The 21588-nt window shown below is 44.8% G+C and overlaps 1 protein-coding gene across 1 annotated transcript in view; it reads right to left on the reverse strand.

Moving 5' to 3' along the window:
* The window catches only part of CDYL2 (chromodomain Y like 2), a 184475-nt gene extending 166380 nt beyond the window's left edge, over positions 1–18095 (reverse strand). The window contains exon 1 of the mRNA XM_053609004.1: positions 17886–18095. Coding sequence (XP_053464979.1) covers positions 17886–17909 — 24 coding nt within the window. The 5' untranslated portion in view covers positions 17910–18095. The remainder of the gene's footprint in view (positions 1–17885) is intronic.
* Between the last annotated feature and the right edge of the window lie 3493 nt (positions 18096–21588).

Genomic DNA, 21588 nt, shown 5'->3' on the forward strand with positions numbered 1-21588 from the left:
CATCATCTATAATCATCAGAGAAATGCAAATCAAAACTACTTTGAGGTATCATGTAACTCCAGTAAGATTAGCCCATATCACAAAATCCCAAGACCAGAGATGTTGATGTGGATGTGGAGAAAAGGGAACACTTCTACACTGCTGGTGGGAATGCATATTCATACATTCCTTTTGGAAAGATGTTTGGAGAACACTTAGAGATCTAAAAATAGATCTGCCATTCAATCCTATAATTCCTCTACTAGGCATATACCCAGAAGACCAAAAATCACATCATAACAAAGATATTTGTACCAGAATGTTTATTGCAGCCCAATTCATAATTGCTAAGTCATGGAAAAAGCCCACGTGCCCATCGATCCACGAATGGATTAGTAAATTGTGGTATATGTACACCATGGAATATTATGCAGCCTTAAAGAAAGATGAAGACTCTTCCTCTTTCATGTTTACATGGATGGACCTGGAACATATTCTTCTTAGTAAAGTATCTCAAGAATGGAAGAAAAAGTATCCAATGTATTCAGCCCTACTATGAAACTAATTTATGGCTTTCACATGAAAGCTATAACGCAGTTATAAACTAAGAATAGGAGGGAGGGGAGGAGGGAGGCGAGGAGGGAGGGGGGAGAGGAGCGGAAGGAGGGTGATTGGTGGGATTACCCCTGCGGTGCATCTTACAAGGGTATATGTGAAACTTAGTAAATGTAGAATGTAAATGTCTTAACACAGTAACTAAGAAAATGCCAGGAAGGCTATGTTAACCAGTGTGATGAAAATGTGTCAAACGGTCTATAAAACCAATGCATAGTGCCCCATGATACCATTAATGTACCCAGCTATGATTTAATAAAAAAATAATAATAATAAATGAAAAATAAAAATATTTATTGCACAATTCAAATTCTAGTTTTTCCTGAGATTAAATCAGTTAAAAGACCAGTGTCCAAATTATGAGAAGTGACCTTTGCTGATGAATAGAGAATTATTCTACATAATACATTTAAAGGGAGGAGTTAAATAGACTAGGGAACATCCATGGGAGAACAACCAGAAAGGTGAAGTGTTAATTAAGATATCAGAATAAGAGCAGAAAAAAAGATAGTGAGGTTTCATGTGGAGGAAGTCCAAGCTTTCTGGAACACCTGGAAGACTTCCACAAGTACCTATAAGCCTCTAGGTGCTGAGGACACCGCCGTGACCAAAACAGACATGACACCACCATCAAAAAGACAGTAGTGATAGTAAGAAAACAAATAATTGACTGATTGCAGTGATCAGTCCTGTGGAGAATACTCCAAGAATACATAAGAAGGAGGTGTGTCCTGTTCCAGTGTCAGGGAGGCACCCTTGGTGAATCGAGTTTAGAGCTCAAAATGAGAGTACGAGGAGATTGGGCAGGGCCAGAAGAAACAGCCTGAGTGGAAGTCATGAAGTGAAGGGCATCGGGATGAACTAAAAGGAGGCACAGAATGTGGCACACACAGAGGTCAGCCACGTCTGGAAAGGTAGGAAAGGGTTAGATCGTAAGTGTTTGGAACTTTTCCCTAACAGTGATGGGAGGCCACCTAAGATCTGGGCAGAAAGTGACATGTCCAGAATTATCTTTTCAAACAATCATTTGGATACAGTATAGAAACAGAAGGTGGTGAAACGGAAATGCTGGGAGTCTCGCTAAGAAACCACTGTTTCTTCCAGAACAGAGAAAGGAGTCCCTTGGGTAAGGATGGTGGCAAGGGAAACGGAGCTGGCTAGGAGATGGAACCGAGAGGTCTTAGTAAGTGAGTTCATTGCTCCACAGATGGACAATGAGCAGGAAGGCAGACTTTGGCTCCGTATACCAAAATGGAAGAGGATGCCCTTCACACTAGAGCACCGCCTTTCCTTGGGAAGCTTCCTAGGAAATACTGGGTGATGGATCATTGGCAAAGCAAATACCAGGGCTGTCCGGAAAGTATCCAGCCATTATTAACACTGCTTTTCCTTGCCCTTGGCTGGATACTTTCCAGACAGCCCTTGCACACACTGGGATCAGGAACTAGACTAGGTGGCATCTAAGATACTATGACCTCTAAGACTCTTTGCTAAAATCAACAGAATGATCAGGTCATGTGGACAGCTCAATGTAAAACACGTAGGAAAGAAAGTGTCTGTGTTTTCCTCTCTGTTCAAGTTGAGCTTCTTACAGAAAAGTACACTGATAAATTACAGCTTGTCACTTGGGTGGTAGAAAAAACAACACTCTCTAGTCCTTCACGTTTCTTTAATTACTGGTATAAATGGTTCTATGCATGTGAATGTATGATCTTAATTTCAGTAAAGATTGGTAATGTGTATGCTCTGGTAGTTATTTTTTTAATGCCCAGCATGCAGACCTGTCGGAAGCCATATAAGGCACAGCTCGGCCTTACTTCCGCTTTAAGTAAAAAACAGTTTTACCTTTACCCAGGTAACTTTACCCGGCAACTAGCCAACCAACCACCTTATGCCCCATCTTGCTTATTCTAGCCAATCCCCAGTTGGCAACTCCTCTGAACCTCCCAACAAGACACACCCTCCTTCCCTGTAATGCTTATAAGGCACAAATTTTTCAATAAAGTTTGAGACTTGATCAGAAAACTGTCTTGTCTCCCTTTCTCGCACCCCTTGTTTGTTTTTCTCCTTTAGGTGGTTCCTGCGTCCCCCGTTGCTGTCCTGCGGGGTCGGGACACAGACCCATTGGCTAGTGGTATCTGGGATTATCTGCCTCACCCACGGGGAGCCTGGCTGTCTTGGGCATGAGGCTGTACGACAGACTGAGGCATCATTGTCCGCCACGCACAAACTTCACAGTACACGACAGGAAAAGAAAAGGTTCAAGACCAATATGCACCAACCCCAACCATGAAGGGACGCAAACACCACCACGCCAAACAAAAGAAAAAAGCACATGGAAATAAAAATGCACTGAGTCTCATAAACTTACCAAAAGGACAAAATGAGACTGACCAAGAAATGCTACTCAGAACCAGCTTGAGCAAAGGCCACCTAACACCAAGACCACTGAAATTGGCTCCATGGTCATAGTGAAGGTGGGCAGCATCACCGATTTTTGTGAGGCACAGCCTGCCCTAAAGCAGCGCTGGCCACTGGCCACTCAGAATCAAAGGGATGCTCTCCGATCCTGATCAGCTCCTTACTAGGACCCCTTTACACATTGCCACAAAAGCTGGCCATACAATACAACATAAACAACCCTGTTTTCATGTCATAAGTGTGGAAAACCAGGACAATTTCCTTTTTTCTTTTCTTCTTCTTAGTGAAACACTCATGGACATATACTTGGAAGTCTATGAAAAGCAGGGGTGCAAGGGCAGGAGTCAGAAGGAAAATGTAAGCATTTTATAATTTATAAAGAGATAATTAGTGACGCCTAAGACAAACTTGTTTAAAATCTTGGTTCTACGATCTGGAGACCATGAGCCTCAACTTCTGAATCATAAAATGTGAGCTTATACTAGTCCCCACCTCCCAGGAAGGACACAGACCATGCATGTGAAGAACATTTCACAGTGTCCGACACATAGACAATGCATATCATGTGCATTACTACTTTTTGTGCTGTTATTATTATTTTACATAAGAGGCATAGGAAGTATTGCTCTAACAGCCTCTTTATGCATCATCTGGGAACAAAGATTAAGTTTCTCCAAAAGAAAGACAGCAATTTATTAAGTCAAGAAGCAAATGGGACTTGCACCAGGTTCTCAAAACGTCAATACCACAGAGATGGCTACACAAATGGGCCAGGGGTGGTAATTAGAAAACAGAAATGCCTCAAGATGGCAAAGACATCTCTGTCATGTTTGACAAGCAAGGTGACTATCTACAAAGCAGTAAAGTATAAGTCAATAAAAATAGAAAATGACGCCTACAGTTTGAAGAAGGTCCATATGAGCTTTGCATCCTGACGACAGCCGTTTTGTGCTTCCTTTCTTCTTTCTGTTAATTATAAGATCCTTACACAGGTCTGTTTCACGGGTCTCCATGTATACCATATTCTTCAAAGTGGATGTGGTTTTAAGTAGTAACAGACAAGCAAACATAGCAATGCACCGAAACATTCCAATTTTGCCCCTCCTGCTTTAACATATTAGTAATGGGTACTTTTGATTCTACCGCTTGATCTTACTTCCAACAGTTCACAGATGAGCTTGGATTTCTAGGAGAAGTTTAGATGTCAGGTGCTCCCCATAACGCATTCTGGGAGATCCAGAAAGACTCACCAGTCACAAGAGCAAGAAGGTATGGCACTGTGGATGCTGTGACATGCCACCCCAGGTCCTCTTTTCAGGACTGATGTGCCTGTCCCCACAGCCTCTAGGAATATCTCTGCTGCTAAAGGTTCACAGATGTGACCCTCAAAGGGAATTGCCTCACCCAAGGGCACACCCCCTACCACAGAGCAGCCTACCAGCAATGACTGGCTAATGGAGAGATATGAGGGCCCAGTTCCCTTGCCTCAACTGGGGACATTTCAGAAGCGCCCCTACAGCACCAGAACCACACACAGGACCAGCAACTGTAACACCACTCCAGGTCAGCTTAGCTGTCTGTCCAAACCTACTGTCCTCAATACCTTACAGGTGTATCTCCCAAGAGTATTCTTCAGTAAACCCTCTGGATACAATTCTCCATTCCAGAACCCATCTCCAGGCAACCCAATCTAAAAGGGATGGTGTGTGCCAAATTGGGCCGAACCACTGTGGCTACAGAGGCAGGTCGGTGAGTGGCGGAGGCAGATACAGACGACAGGGCAGTCTGTGTGTGCTCCATGAGAAAGGGGCTCTATCACACACACCACTGATGGGAGAATGGCTGCTCCACTTCCAGTCATCAACCATCAGGAGGGGCGATGGCTTAAATGTTTCAATTTGCATCAAGGGATTTTTGTTACCTAATAAATCTACACATGTTCTGGTGGAAGGCAAAACGGAAACTGGAAATTTAAACAATAATCTGAAAGAATGCTCTTAGCAAAGGAAGAGACTAGCGCCATACAGGAAGCGGTAAGTGAAGTTCACTGAAGGCCAAGGTGGCCCGACAGTAAAGGTTACAGATGTTTTCAACCATTCATTCAGTGAACATTCATTGAAAGCCAACTACCAGCCCAGGAAAAGCACCATAACCTGGGCAAACAAACTTGCCTTTACAGGGCTCAGAAAATGGTGGAGCTCAGCAGTGGAACCGCTTTCCCAAAGCTCCAGGAGCTCCGATGCATAAAAATGGATACATAGGATAATTTCTTAGATCCAGTGTCTTTTGTAAAGTCTAACTTATGGCACATCCTTCTCACTACTTTAACTTACTACAGCAATAAAGCCTGTTTTGAATGATAGCAAAAACTTTTGATGAATCTCAAGGACGTTAAGTGCCTTCCTGCAACAGCCTTAGCAGTCAAGTTCTTTCTGCCTTTGGTTTGCTTATCAATTTAAAGAAAATCTTTGATTTGCTATGGAAATAGTTATAAATGGTATCAGGTTTGGTTAGGTTTCATCATCTTGTCTTGCGATCTCAAGATATTCTTCATTTTAGCCGATTCTGAAGTCTGAAAGAAGAGAAGAATCGTTTTCCTGGATCAACCTCTAACAAATACCATTGCTCCGAAGCCTTCTCTTAAGTTTAAGTCAGGGAAAAAGAAGCCAGACCCCTTAATAAACCCCAACAAGACCTTTTATACAACGTAACAGTGCAAAGTGTTAGACATTCCATTATTATTACACACAGATTATTACACCAGGTCTAGGTTATTCACTAACCACCACCATCTGAAATTTAGGTAGTATTTAATTGAGTGGGGTGGCTATTGTAAAGTGTATTTGCTTATATAATTTCATGTGAAGAGACAAAGAGAGGCCTGAATTTTTCTAAGGACACTGCAGCCCTTACTATTGATGAAAATTGTGCAATTATCAGAAGTTCTAACATCCGGCAGAAAAAGCTATATTCTGAGGCCTGTTCACACACACGCAAAAGTTGAGCTGGCTGTACCTTTTAACCCAAAAATCTCTAATAATTTAAAAAGATGATGTATTGGGGTGGCTCCTGTGGCTCAGTGAGTAGGGTGCCAGCCCCATATACTGAAGGTGGTGGGTTCAAACCTGGCCCCAGCCAAACCTCAACAAAAAAATAGCCGGGCGTTGTGGTGGGCCCCTGTAGTCCCAGCTACTCAGGAGGCTGAGGCAAGAGAATCACCTAAGCCCAAGAGTTAGAGGTTGCTTTTGACGCCATGGCACTCTACCGAGGGCAATAAAGTGAGACTTTGTCTCTAAAAAAAAAAAATGATGTATAACTACATATAAGTGTTGGGTTTTTTCATCATTACATTCCAAATGATAGCTTAAAAGACGTTCATACCAGCCTAAGCACCTAGCATAGTTCTAGGCACATGGATAACATACAATAAATATTTGATTGATAGATTATTAAACAAATGACTATTTTTAAATAAAATTCAAATCCAGCACTTGCATAATGTCCACGACTTGTCAGTAAGGCCCTTGAGACATAATTTTAAGAACACTGGACTAGGAGAGAAGGAAATGGAAACCACAGAGAAAAATCCCCTCAGAATCTAAGGCTGGAGTAGCAGTCCCTCTGAAGGGGAACTCACGGCGTGGGAGGGGGTAACCCAGATGTGTCCCTAAAGTATCCATGTTGAGACTTCTTTAAGTCACTGATGAAGCAACAAGGTGATGAATCAACCTGGGAGCTCTGTGGGAGATAGGGTGACTACTGTCACATGGGGTAACTTGAAAGCAGCACCCTTTATAAAAGAAACTGGAATAGAAAATAACAGAAAGCACACCAAGGCTTCTCCAGGAACCTACTACTTTATAAACACATGCTCAATAAATGGAATGGACCTTTTACTGAAGCAGTGAAACATTTGGAGCAACAGCGTCTACCCACTGGCTAAGGTTAAGTGGGCAACATAGGAGCTTGACAACGAACTGAAAGAAGAGATGAGAAGGGGTGGATTAAAAGCAGAAAGAGCCACTCCACAACCCCCACCATTCGCTAACATAGCAGAGCCAGAGGCTGACTCAAGGGAAGGATGAATCTCAGACCCATGTACAGGCCTGTTGTCCAAGGCCAGCACCACCTGTGCCTGCCACCCTGAGCATGGCTCCATGAACAACTCCACAGAGACAAACATCAAGGCCCAGTGGAGTTCCTGGGATTACCAATTCTCAGCTACAATTCAGAGCTCTATACCTGCTCCTCTTTACACATGCATACAAATAAGATGAGGCCAGCTGCTTCAAGGGAGGAGTTTATTTGAAGAAGTAACAGACTCAATCGGAATAAGAATTTCCAAAAATAGAAGTCATATTTTACAGCAGAAGCCATCAAGGTTAAAAGGATTAAAAGACTCATCCAGCCACAAGCTGTTACCAAACGGTAGAGTGTGGACAAGAGCCCTGACAGTACCAGTCAGGGTCCAGCCACAGAAGCGGAATCACTAGGATATAGTCAATAAGAGATGTACTGCAAGGAACGGGCTTCCAGAGTTGTGGAGCTGGCCAGGCATACCCAAAATCCACAGGATAACTCATTAGAAAGGGCAGGCTGAACTCTCCAGCACAAGCTAAAGCTGTTGTCCACAGGTGGAATTTCTAGTTCTTCCAGGAGGCCTCCGTTCTAGTCTGAGGCCTTCAACTGATTGAATCAGGCCCACCATGATTATCTAGGATAATCTCTCTCCTTTACTCAAAGCCAACTGATCATGGACTTTAATCACATCTGTAAAAGATCTTCACTTGCTTTTGATATGAGGACAATTAATGACAATTAAGGTTATGGGGGGGAAGCAGAAAGAGGGACGGAGGGAGGGGGTTGGGGCCTTGGTGTGTGTCACACTTTATGGGGGCAAGACATGATTACAAGAGGGACTTTACCTAACAATTGCAATCAGTGTAACCTGGCTTACTGTACCCTCAATGAATCCCCAACGATAAAAAAAAAAGAAAGATCTTCACTTGTAATACCTAGACCAGGCGTCCTCAAACTTTTTAAACGGGGCCGATTCACTGTCCCTCAGACTGTTGGAGGGCCGGACTATAGTTTAAAAAAAAAACAAACTATGAACAAATTCCTATGCACACTGTACATATCTTATTTTGAAGTAAAAAAACAAAACGGGAACAAATACAATCACACTGCCTCATGTGGCCCGCAGGCCGCAGTTTGAGGACCCCTGACCTAGACTAATGTTTGACTGAATAACTGGCGATGGGAGCCAGCCAAGTTGAAACATAAAGCTATCATATTGACTTGTCAATAGCACCAGGGAGTTCTGTCCAGCATAGCCTCATCTCAGATGAATGCTGCTGCCAGACTCTCTTTTTTTTAATTTCATTTTCTTTTTTATTGATTAGGATTCATTGAGGGTACCAAGAATTAGGTTACACTGATTGCATTTGTTAGGTAAAATCCCTCTTATAATTATGTCCTGTCCCCAAGAGGTGTGCCATACACTATAACCCTCCATCCCCTTCCCTCTTCTCCTCCCCTCTCCTCATTCCCCTGCCCCCCACCTTGAACTGATTTGAGTTTTTCTCTTATGAGGGTATATATTAGATCATCTACTGCCTTCATATTAGAATTCAGGACATTGGATTCTTGCTTCTCCATTCTTGTGATGCTTTACTAAGAAGAATGTGTTCCACTTCCATCCAGGTTAATACAAAAGATGTAAAGTCTCCGTCTTTTTTAATTCCACAGACTCTTAATGAAGAAAGGTTCTGAGTGACTATGTTACACATGTTCGACTTTTTTTTTCCTCCAGTTAAAATTACTGAAGACAACACAACTGTCATAGACCAACAGGGGGAGGATTTGTAGGGTTTATGCAAAATCATTCCAAGAATGCAGGTCCAGTAATCCAAAGTCTACACCAAAATCTTTTCTTATCCAAGTCATCTGAAGAAGCAGTACAGGGTACAACTAGGAAAACAGAGATGGTTGATCCATTCTTCCGCGTCACCTCTGAATGTAACATTACTTTCTCCTCCCCATAACACCCAAGCCTCTTAGAAGAGCCGCCCATACAAGATGTTGCTATAGCCACATTCCCCACACATCCCCCGAATCATCATCACGCTGCAATGAAGCCCTCCCTGACCCACCAACACACCCTGTGGAACAGATGCATCCCAAGGTTACAAATGACTTACCGGTTATGAACTCCAAAGGACACCAGTGACCATCCCCACTTCCTTAAAAGACAATCTTCCATGTCCTTCCATAACAGCAAAGCCTGATGTTGAGCCTTTGCTGTTATGTTAAGGACATAAAAGACTGTCTTTTAAGGAAGACAATCTTGCTAACTCCTTGTAAATCTGTTCTTATTTCTCCCATCTCTAAAATGTCCATTTTCTCCATCCGTAGACGCCCGCCTCCTATTTACTGTTCTCTGGCTTTAATTATAATCTAATGATTCCCAATCTCTATCTCCATCCCAGATAGCGCTCCTGAGCTTCAGGTTCACACGACCTCCTCCTGTGGACATTAACCCTAGATTTTCCCAAAGACACGCCAGACTTGCTGTCCTTTTCATAGCCTCCACTCTCTTCAACCAATGCTTTTTTCCAGTCCCATCATCAGCCTTACTGACTAAAACAGAAATCTAGAAATTATGCCTTAAGTACTGCCTTCCCCTCTATCCCTACATACTGTCAATCAAGTTTTATTTCAGGAGGGGAGGGGAAAGTACAGCAGGAAATTACATTTCCCTTTCAGCCTCCTCTGCAGCTATGTCTGGCTATGTAATTATCTCCAGGCCAATGAGAATAAGGCAGGAAGGTATAGAACTTCCAGACAGTTGTATTTGGAGAAACGACTCAACTTGCACCCTCCCATCCTTCCTCCATTCTCTTCTGAAAAACATGGCTAGAGCTCCATGGCCACCTTTGACCATGAAGTAGACAGAAGAGAGGAAGATGGCAAAGATACATGGATCCTGTTATCTGAGAATGTCATAGAGTATCACAGCAACCCCTAGACTGTAACTCCAAGCTTTATTTCACTTAAAAGAATAAATCTTGTGGGTGGCACCTGTGGCTCAAAGGGGTAGGGTGCCAGCCCCATATGCCAGAGGTGGTGGGTTCAAACCCAGCCCTGGCCAAAAACTGCAAAAAAAAAAAGAATAAATCTTGTTTAAACCACAGTTATTGTCTATATTCTATGATATGCCACCAAATATAAGCCTGAATGATACATTAGACTTCTGATTGTTTTTACGTCTTTCTATTCCATCCACTTCTTTCCATCCCCATTACCACTCCCCTAGTTGAAGCCACCATTATCTCTTATTTCAATTACTGAAACAGCACGTTAACTGGTTACCCTCCTTCCAGTCTTCCTCCAAGCTAATCTACTATTCCTTTCTGAAAGACAATCTTGGATTATGTATCAATAACATTAAAAAAGTTAACATTCTTCAAACAGATGACCGTTGAACAAAAAGGATCTGAACTCAATGGGTAACTTGGGCGTGGATTTTCTTCCACCTCTGCAACCTCAGACACAGTGAGGTCAACCCCTCTTCTCCCCACTCAACATGAAGACAAGGATGGAGACCTTTACAACAATCCATTGCCACTTAATAAATACTAAACATTTATTTTCTCTTTTTTATGATCTTCTTAATAAAATTTTTTCTCTCGCTTACTTAAAGAATAACATCTATAATACCTATAACATACAAAATAGGTGTTATTCAACTGTTCATGTTTTCATCAAAACTTCCAGTCAATAGGAAGCTATTAGTAGGTAAGTTTCTGTGGAGTCAAAAATCATCCACAAATTTTCTGACACAGAGGATCAGTTCCCCTAACCCACGTGTTGTTCAAGGGTCAACATTCACAGCAATTTTACTTCTCAGAATTTGTCCTGAATAAAATAATAAAATATGCATACAAATATATATTAATAATTTTATTGATGGATGTTTATAACAGCAATCTTTATAATGGTTTACAAGTGAAAACAATCCAGTTGTCCAATAACTAGATTAGTTATAGACAACACAGTACATTCAAGGGAAAACGAACCTGCCATTAAAAATTATGACACAGAATAGTATTTTAGGATTTGAGGAAATGCTTCTTTTTATGTATAAACATACAGTTAAGTAAAACTAAAATAGGCTTAAAGAGTATGTGCCCTATATCCCAATTTGGTTTTCTTAATTACATAAATATGTACAGAAAACAAGTCCTATCTTACCTTTGTATCTACCCCAAAAGCTAACAATTAATTCAAGTTTCACATCAATTTATTTATTTACTGAACATTTATTGAATATCAATTATGCCAAATACATAACAATAGTTATCTTAGGTACTATAATGTTTAGCTTATAGTTTTTAAAGATGCAACAATAAACATAAATTGCTTTCCAATAAAAGGATAATAAATATTCTCAGTAAGTCCTTCCCCGATCACGCTCATAGTTCAAAACCTCAACCCCTATCACATGTTCTAGGAAGCCTTCCTGAACATCCCCAAGGCTGGAACATATATCCCTACCATCAACACACTCCTGGAGAACCCCATCTTCTCCTATCAACATATTCCCCACTGCACTGTAAACTGCTCACTTTTCTTAACTGTATTTCCCATACATTAAGGGCTCAAAGAGGGTGTGATTATCATTGTTTCCCTAGTTCCTGGCATATATTTGATAATCTATAAATACAAAATGAACAAGTGAATATTGGTGCTATGATTTCCACCAAAGCTACAGCTGTCTTCACCATCTAAGAGATGCAGAAGGACCCCTATCTTCAGATCCAATGCTTTAGATCATCCATAATCACCCGGCCTGAGCCATTCCTTAGCAACAGACCAGGTCACAAGGAGCCATATCAACTTCTTTCAAAGATAGTTTAAACCCATGAAGAAATGATCTTATGCAATAAGGAGTGACTAGACATAAAAATCTACTTGAAAATAAGCTGATGCCGGGTGGCGCCTGTGGCTCAGTTGGTAAGGTGCTGACCCCATATGCCGAGGGTGGTGGGTTCAAGCCCGGCCCCAGCAGAACTGCAACCAAAAAATAGCTGGGCGTTGTGGCAGGCGCCTGTAGTCCCAGCTACTCGGGAGGCTGAGGCAAGAGAATCGCTTAAGCCCAGGAGTTGGAGGTTGCTGTGAGCTGTGTGAGGCCACGGCACTCTACCAAGGGCCATAAAGTGAGACTCTGTCTCTACAAAAAAAAAAAAATATATATATATATATAAAAGAAAATAAGCTGATGCCTACCCAGAAGGAGTAATTTAAAATAACCTTTAAAGGGTGGGAGAATCATTCCTCCCTTTCAATTTCATTGGGTGCTTGCTATATGCCATGGAATCAATCCAACTCAACTGATAGATTTTCTCTAAATATCCATTTCTTCAAATCCAGGTATAGAGAATCAAGAGGTTCTATCACAGATCATCCGTTCTGCTAGTACACATGTTTTTTTAGCAGGAATTATTACATCAGACATGACTGGGAAATAGGGGAATGATGTCAATACAACAATTTGTGTTGGTTAATATGTGATTCTTCATAGCTTGTTAATATTTCACAGCAATCACAGGTAAGCACTCTCACAAGGAAAGAAAAAGACTTGACAAAGTATGAAGACCTTAGAACAAAGCTAGAAATGTGCTTGACTGTCCTCCTTTAACATGAGTAGGGGCTGAAACTGAATTAGCGGCTCCAGGAATCATTGTGCTTCCTCCTATGTCGACCTGCATGGTGAAACCACAAGAACAGGTGAAGAACCTGTGAGAACATTTCTCTCTATATGATGAATGAAGAAGGCTACACCCTGGACCAAATTTACTTTTGATGAAAATGGTCTCTACTAGATGCAAATGCCCAGCGCGAAGAAGGAAGAGAGAAGCACACGCTCAACTTGAAGACGGCGAAGGGAGACTCGCTAAGGGCAAACGCCAGCCAGGGGAGATATAACAAAGCTGTATTTTTATTCATTTTGTTTTGTTTTTGTTAGCATCCTAGTTACAAAGCTCCACAGCTTTTCAGTGGTCTTTTCCAATGCTATTCTTCCCCTGTTATTTTTAACATGTGATTTTGCAGAATGCAAGGTGCATATACAATTATCCCTCCATACCTGCGGATTCTACATCTGTGGATTCAACCAACTGTGGATCAAAAATATTGGGGGGGGTAAATGGATGATTTCCTCCATATTGAACATGTACAGACTTCTTTTTCTTATCATTATTCCCTAAAGCAATGGTCCCTAACCTTTTTGGCACCAGGGACCAGATTCATAAAGACAATTTTTCCATAGACCAGGGATAAGGAAGATGGTTTGCGGATGATTCAAGCACATTGCTTCTCCACCTCACATCATCAGGCATTCAATTCTCATAAGGAGCACACAACCTAGATTCCTCACATGCACAGGTTTCAGTAGGGTTCTTGCTCCTATAAGAATCTAATGCTGCTGTTTATCTGACAGGAGGCTGAGCTCACGCTGTGATGTGAGGGATGGGGAGCGGCTGTAAACACAGATGAAGCCTCACTTGTTTGCCCACCACTCACTGCCTGCTGGGCAGCCAGATCCTAACAAGCCGCAGACCAGTACCAGTCCACAGCCCAGGGGCTGGGGACCACAGCCCGAAACAATACTGTATAACAACTATTTATATTTGTATTAGGCATTATAGGTAAACTAGAAAAGATTTAAAGTACACAAGAGGATGTGCCTAGGAGAACTTGGGCAACCATATAGTGCTATTGTGGAAATGCCTATGTTCATCACTGCAAGAGAGTCCATTTTTAAGGAAATTTCTTTGAACAAAACTAAAGTTATCCTATTATTACTTATTTTATTTGGAATGAATGAAAGCAGTATTTTCGTATACATGTTAGACAAACATACACATTATTACACGTATGTATATAAAGATACCTATGTATGAAGGGATGTACACATACCAATTCCAAAAGATAGCATACACCTTAAAAGTACATCATCCTTTAGGAAGTATAAATAAACTAGATATTGACACAGAAGGAACTGCCAAGTCCATCTCAATAACTTTCAACTTGGTCACTACCGACTTACTCTGTAGACACTCAGCATACTCCTTGAACATGTCTGCCATGTAAGTAGAGACCTCCTCCACTACATCAGGTAATCACAGGGGACAGACGTAAAGCCCTCACTAGCAAGAAAGCCACATGACTGAAGCTTAAATGCATTCAATCTTTCTAATGAAGAACAGTGTAGTTCTCTAACAAGGGATTCAGCCACACTTCCTTCCAAAGTGAGAAATGAGGCATCCCTCACATGGTTTTACCACCACCAAGACCATGAGCTTGGTAAGGAAAAAGGTAACAAAGGCCACTCAAGGTACCTCGTACACTCTGTTCACTGACTCAGTCAACAAGTAACCAAATGTGCAAGAAGATAGGGACCCAGAGATAAAGAAGACAAGAAAACTGGGCTCCTAGTCCACTGGCTATTTCTTCCTGACACCCAAACATCTTTGCAAAGGATTTTCAGTAGAATCCTGAGGTTCAGTACTGCCTCCTGGAACCAGATGAGTAACATAAGAATGAAATAAATGGGTACACAGTAATAGGGAACATTGAAGACAGTGACAAACTAGAGACCCTATGTTTCATCTGAAAGTTTTCCATTGTTCTTGGTGTTGGCGGTATAGTGGTGACCACAGCTGCCTTTCAATTCTATTGTTCTTAGCTGTCATTGAAGCAAGGCAAAATGTATATACAGCCTAGACCTGGCTCACAGGATGCCCCTTTATGATTCCTGGGCTTAACAGAGTGTCAACCTGAATACCTGGATAGGGAATTTCACTTTGTATCCAGGCAGATACCTGAATCCAGGACATCAACCAATATTTAAAATCACGTTCCGATACGTGATGACTATAATACACCAGAAGATGATGAGAACTCTGCTACAGGAGAAAAAAACAGAACAACCTGTCAAGATCCAAAATTTTGGAACCCAAGCTTGATTCTGTATCTCACCGTTGTGATTGAAGAGTGCCATGACATAAACAAAGTTTTCATTTTCTGGCATCTTTAAAAATCAGCACCTATTCCTAAAAAATGCTATTCAGGGAAGATTTACTCTTTACAGTTTAATTGTCTGAAACACCAAAGATAAGATGAAGAATCTCTACAATCTAAACTGTATCCTCACCATAAAGTGTTAAAAATAGTATCAGCAGACACATAGGTGAAATATATCAATTACAAGTATAATAGCTCTTAGCTCACTCCCAATGTGGTTTCTTGGTTACAGGTTATGAGAAGCCATTTTATGTACAAGGCAGTATATTATTTAATTAAAGTAATACTATAATTTAGGATATCTGGTATTCTTTGCTTTGATATCCGGTCAGTCAATGTACTGGATATTCTGACATTTTTCATAAATCAACATTCTATTTAGCCACATAAAGACTTTAAGGTCAGAAATATATAAGCTAATATACACTCAGCACACCTTCATTGTTTTTAGAGCTAAATTTGAACGATAAATTAAATTCCTCAGTATGTGTTAGGCAATGTAGACACAGGCTATAAAAATGTTGACATTGGTCATATTCTAGTAATGAAATTTAGCCCTTTTGGTAATGACTATGCAAATAATCAGCTACTGAAAAAACATTTCACATCTAGTACAATTAGCTACTCTCACACAAGTAATTATTATTACTGTCCTGCTTATTGGACTTCAATAAAAACTCTTGAGGTACTAAGATAGTTCCAAAGCAGTTGTGCAAACTCTCCGAACAGGCTCATCTAACAACTATAATTACCAATGTGAAGGAGGGCAACTGCAGATGAACATTAAACAAGAAATTATCCCCAGAAGATTCCTAAGTTCCAAACTTTAAATGGGGAGGAACTGACAGCTCCTAATTTGCCCTTTTAACACCTTCAAGATGGAACTTTTCATTCAGGCATCTCTAAGACGACAAAAATCCATGATCCCAACAAGATCAGTTTAGCCCCAGGACAGTATCTGCTTTGGGCCAATGTCTGGACAGCGCTGGTTTCACTTCGGGAAGCTCAAACCTTCCATTTTGCTGGGCTTCAACTTTTTGTTTCAGAAGTTGCTGCGCCATCTTGGAACAGACCAAGGTGCTTGGGCGATCCATCGGCCGAGTGTGCCAAAGTTCTTTGCTAGGACTCTAACCAACTTCATCTTCTCTGTCAACGTAGAGATAAGACAGGCGGGAAGGCGGTATGGCAGAAAAAAGGGGAAATTACAGCATTCTTTTTTTTCTTTTTTCAGTTTTTGGCTGGGTTTGAACCCGCCACCTCCTGCCTATGGGGCTGGCACCCTACCCCTTTGAGCCACAGGCGCCGCCCAGAAATCACACCATTCTTTCAAGGACCTCCCCACCCAAGCCTGTGGGCTAGTGGTCCAAATCTGGGCCTCCCCAATTCCAGAATCAGCCACAAGACCCTGGTCATGCAGGAGGCCAAAATGCTAACTTGCCCGTTCTCCATTCTTCTTTCACACTAACCAGCAAACCCAGCATCTGAAAAAGTTTCAGCTGCCGACCAGGGCCCAAGGAAAAGCTCCTAGTGAGCCAATCACCTCTGCAGTCTCTTGTGGGTGGCTCACTCTGACATCTCTCACCCATCCCACCCTTTTTGGGTGCTCATCTCTATTTAGCACAAAGCCTTGGGCACGAGAGGTCATGTCAACCCATTTATGTTCAAGGAAGTCCAGTTCCAGGCTGGTCCCTGAGGCTGGTTTCTTGGGAGGATCAACAGGCCTGGTTGAAGATGACTGGCCTCTTCCCTTCATCCTGAAACTTGTCTTGGGGCCCAACACCTCTTAGGGTGGGGAGGAAATTCTCCCCAGCGACTGGAGGTCGTTTCTTCACTTGTCAGGAATCCAAAGCAGGAATTTTGTGTCCTGGGTTAGCGAAGCCCTAGTTCCCCCGAGATGCCAGACTAACGCCTTCCTTCACCACTCTTGGGACAGTATCAAAGTAGCCAATGCTGGCCACTACCTGTAGGGACCTGGAGACAGGTGTCCACTGAGGATGATGGAGCTCACACGCGACGTCCTCTAGAAACGTGTTACCACCCAGCCCTGACTTCCACGTTCTAGTCCTTTCCACCAAAGGCCCTCTGCAGCGCCCCCTTTCGCCCCGGCTGAGCCTGACACCCGCAAGGACCTCCCCCACGCCCCAGCCCGTGGGGCTTCCGAGCCGGCCGCCGGGCAGCAGGTGGGGGGAGGGGGCCTGCTGGCCCGGGGGAGCGGTTCGGCTGGTGTCTCCCGAACCCCCACCCAGACGCCCCCGCCGCGGCCCCCCAGGACCCCGCTTCGTCCCTGTCGGGCTCCGCTCCGGCCGCCCGCGCCCCTCCTCTCCCGCGCCCCCGGCCCAGCCCAGCCCGGGCCCCGCAGCCCCGCCGGCCGCGGCGCGGCCCCCCGCATTCCCCGCACGTCCGGCGCCGACTTTTACCTGTACTTTCTGCACTCGGGGCGGCTCGTCGGGCGAGAAACACCTCCCCGGGACCGCTACCTCCCCCGCCCCGGCTCCGCCCGGCTTCCTCCTTCCCCTCCAAGGCCGCAAAGTAGATGGAGTAAGAGAGTGTGTGTGCGAGAGAAAGAGAAAGAGGGAGCGGGCGCGGGCGCCGCGGGAGGCGGCGGGCGGCGGGCGGGAGGCGCGCCCGGCCCCCGCCACCCTCCGGCCGCCGCCGCCGCCGCGGGCTCGGCAACTCCGGCTCGCGCCCGGCCCCGGCCCGGCCCGGTCCCCGCCGCCCGCCGCTGCCGCCCGCCGCCGCCGGCGGGCTAGGGCCGGCCGGCGCCCCCGCGTCCCCGTACCTCGTAAAGGTCCCCAGAAGCCATGCCAGGCTGCGGAACTTGGCTCGCCGGGTGTGCGCGTCTGCTCGCTCGCGCCCTCCGTGCGTGTGCGCGCGGGGACCAGTGTGCGCGTGTGTGCGCGCGTGTGTGAGTGTGTGTGGTGTGTTGAGTAAACTGTGTTTTTGCAGAATGACAGGCTTGGGGGCTGCCTATGCGCAGAATCAGAGCGGGCGGCGGCGGGGCTGGCGTAACCGGCGGCGGCGGCGGCGGCACGAGCGCGGGCAGCAGCGACGGCCGCGCAGCGCGCCCGGGAGGCACGGACGCGGCCCGAGCGCTGCGGCCCCCGCGACCCGCGACCCGGCGCCCGGCGGCGGTGGCTGCAGCCGGCAACGGCTCGCCCCGGCGCCGCCTGCAGGAAGCCGCCCCGCGCCCGCCGCCGGCCCGGACGCTGCTGCCACTGGGCGAGTCCCCGCCCCCCGGGAGCCCGGCCCGGCCCTCGGGCGGGGGGGCGGGGGCGGCTGCCCGGCCGCGCCCCGGGGGACCGGTCCCCGAGCCCGGGAGCGCTCGGGCCCGCCCCACCACCCCGGCGGGCTTCGGAGGCGGCGGCGGGGCCCCCGGGGGTGGCGGGCCAGGTGCCCGCCGGGCGTGCCCGGCTCGGGGCCGCGAAGGGGCGGCCGGGAGGCAGGTACAGGGCTGCGGCTTCAGGTCTCGGGGACCGAATTCCCCGGCCGAGCCCATCGGGCCGCTCCCCGCCCCGTCCTACCCCAGGAGGGGAGTGGGCGCCGCCTTGGGAGACCTGGCCCCTCGGGGCTGCGCGGCCCCTCCCTCAAGGCCGGTTTGTAAAAGGTGGAGGCCGAGCGGAACAGGGAGAAAATGACCCATCCAGAGGTGCCATGGACAGCCAGGACAGCGTGGCCACCCCTTAAACCCTGGAAAGTCTTTAGAGCCAGGGGTGGCCTTCCCTCAGTAACTCTTCCCCACTTCCCATTTATTCAGTCACCCGTTATTCAACGAACAAAGTCTTCTCAACTGCACGGTGTCCACACACCTGGGATGCTGCCCACAGGGGACTCTGAAACCGGCAGGGAAAACGACATTCCCAAGTGAAGAGGGTAATGGTACATTCGGATCTCCGTCAGGGAGGGATTCCCGCTTTGTAAAGGGGCTCCAGAACTGGAGGGAATGCAGCAGCTCTCTCAAATCCAAACCTATTCTGTAATGAGGCGTCTCTTCCTACCCATATGGGTGAATGGGCACCCTTCTGCTTAAAGCCTTCTTATAAAAGATATAGAACCTGAAATTGAAGGAAAGGTCTTCTTCACCCCAGCCCCCTAAGATGTCCAGCTGGTTACATTCTCTTCAGATAGGATGTGGGACTAATTTCCATCCTCCCTGAGTCTTTTCATACTTGTGAGACCAAAGGCAAGTCACTGTACCCGTCTGAGCCTTGCTTTCCTCATCTCTAAGTGGGAGATGGTGATAAGCCCCCAAGGTGATGTGAAAATTAAATAGAGGATCTATGTGTACATGGACTGGCCTACCCTTCCCAACAGAACTCGATCAAGGTCATTTGATTTGTGTCTGAGTCTGGACCCTGAACTACCCTGAGATGAGAAAGGGGCCAGACAGGTTTGAATCTAGAGGCAGTCCAACTTTTAGAAGTCACCATATTTGTTCATTAAAAAAAAAAAATTATAAAAAAAACAAAAACAAAATTCATACAATATAGACAACGAAGTTGTCATGTCCATCTCATTCTAGGATACGTGAGTTTGCATATGCTGTTCCCTCTGCCTAGAATGTCCTTCCATGTTAAATCCATCTGGAAAACTCCTGCTCTTCCCATTGGCGCTTGTTTATTATCTTTGTAACACAAGCATCCACCATTATTTCTCACAGAAAATAGGTATGTAATAAATGTTTGTTGGAATGTGACAATACCACGTGCAACAAACTTTATACTGATTTCTACTTAAAATCCCATATTAAAATGGTGAGGGTGTGAAAATAATAAATAAGAAAGCATATTTGGCTTAGAAACTGTGGAAATTGTTAATAGCAGTTGTTTTCCCTCTCTTCCTGTTGCTATTTCCCCCATGGCCATGGTTTTAAATAACATTAATAATAAGCATTCTCTTATCTGTAGGTAGCAAAACAATTTTTAATGATCCTTAATTTGTATTTGGGAATAAGTGCACCACTGTAGCATGAGAATGTAATTGGGGAGTAGAAGACAAGAAAAAGAAACTGGGTGGGTTTGGAAGTAATATACCCAGACAAGTCTGAATATATCATCAGTAGGTTCACAAAAACACTAAAAACTTGACTCGTGCTGACCGAATACTCGCTGGGACTGTTTGGAAAACCCTCATCTAGACGACAGTTGTTCAAAAAGTTCGCAGAAGGGGACACTCACTGTGGATGGGCATGCTCAGGAAATGTGTTAGGGTTGAAGTGGATCTTGAAGACTCATGGAAAAGGAGGAACAGTCTTTTAGTTGAAAGAAGGAGATGGTGTGCAACTCTGGAGTGGAAAGGGTCTGAGACGACTACGAGCCTGGAGGTCCCAGTACCCTCAGTGGAGAATGGGGCTCAGTTCATGGAAAGCCAAGAAGCCCATGATTCAGCACATTAACAACGAAAAACTGATGTCAAAATCATGTGACAATCAAAAGTGTGCTTTACAAAATCTGGAAGAAATGAGAGAAATGGACAGCTGGGATTGAGATCAGAGCCAGGTAGAAGAATCATGGTGGTCTCTGGTGATGGCAGTGGAAATGAAGAAAAACTGGATTTGTGAGATGGTCGGAAGGAAGAACCAGGCTAACGTTTATTGTGGTTACTCCACCTACTTCCATGAAACATTTGATCCAGATCAACAGGACTCAATGACTAACAGGATGTATGTGCCCTGAGGACTGGGGAAGGGCCAGGCAACGAAGGAAAGAAAGGACACAGAGATGACTAAGGCTTTAAACAGAGTGACTAGGCTACCCGTCCATCGCAACACTATTTTATTTTGAATTTACCTCCCAGACCATTGCTGGCTTCCGGAAAAGGCAGATGCTTCTGGAGGGATGTAGGGGGGAAGGTTTCTGCCTACTGTGGGAAGGTCAGCCCAGCCATTGACAGTGTGGCTCCAAGTTCTTGAGATGATGGAGGATTATTGTTCTTCATGGAGAATGGAAGATATCTGCCATCTTCCACCAGCTGGGGTAGACTCTTCATACTGGATCATAACTCAAGGCCAAGTGATGGAAAACTCAACCCTAACTCAAAATGGAACTTACTGACTCACACAGATCAGAAAAGGACAGATTTGCTCTCAAGATTGATTGGATTCTATATCTCAAGAAGTATAAAGTGGCTTCTCTCACTCTCTCCTCCTTTCTGCACCCTGGAATCTTTCCTGTTGAAGATGAGCTTTTCTAAGCAACTCGGAATATGGCATGAGGCAGCTCCCATCATCCAGTTTTATACTTCATACAGCATTTATAAATCCCAGGGAAGGGCTCTCCTTTCCATCGTAGCTCACATGTTCAATGGCTGTAGTCATTCACTGATCCTATGCTATGATTGGTGAGGCTTAAGTCACACTCCCATCCATGGGAAGAGTATGGCAATTGGCAGTTTTACCAGAATTACATGATCAGAATTGGGATGAGCCAAAACTCAAAGGAATCCTGAAAAGATAGGCACCTGCTATACACTAGAAGAAACTAGGC

Source organism: Nycticebus coucang, chromosome 2 (assembly GCF_027406575.1).
Source record: "Nycticebus coucang isolate mNycCou1 chromosome 2, mNycCou1.pri, whole genome shotgun sequence".
NCBI lineage: Eukaryota > Metazoa > Chordata > Mammalia > Primates > Lorisidae > Nycticebus > Nycticebus coucang.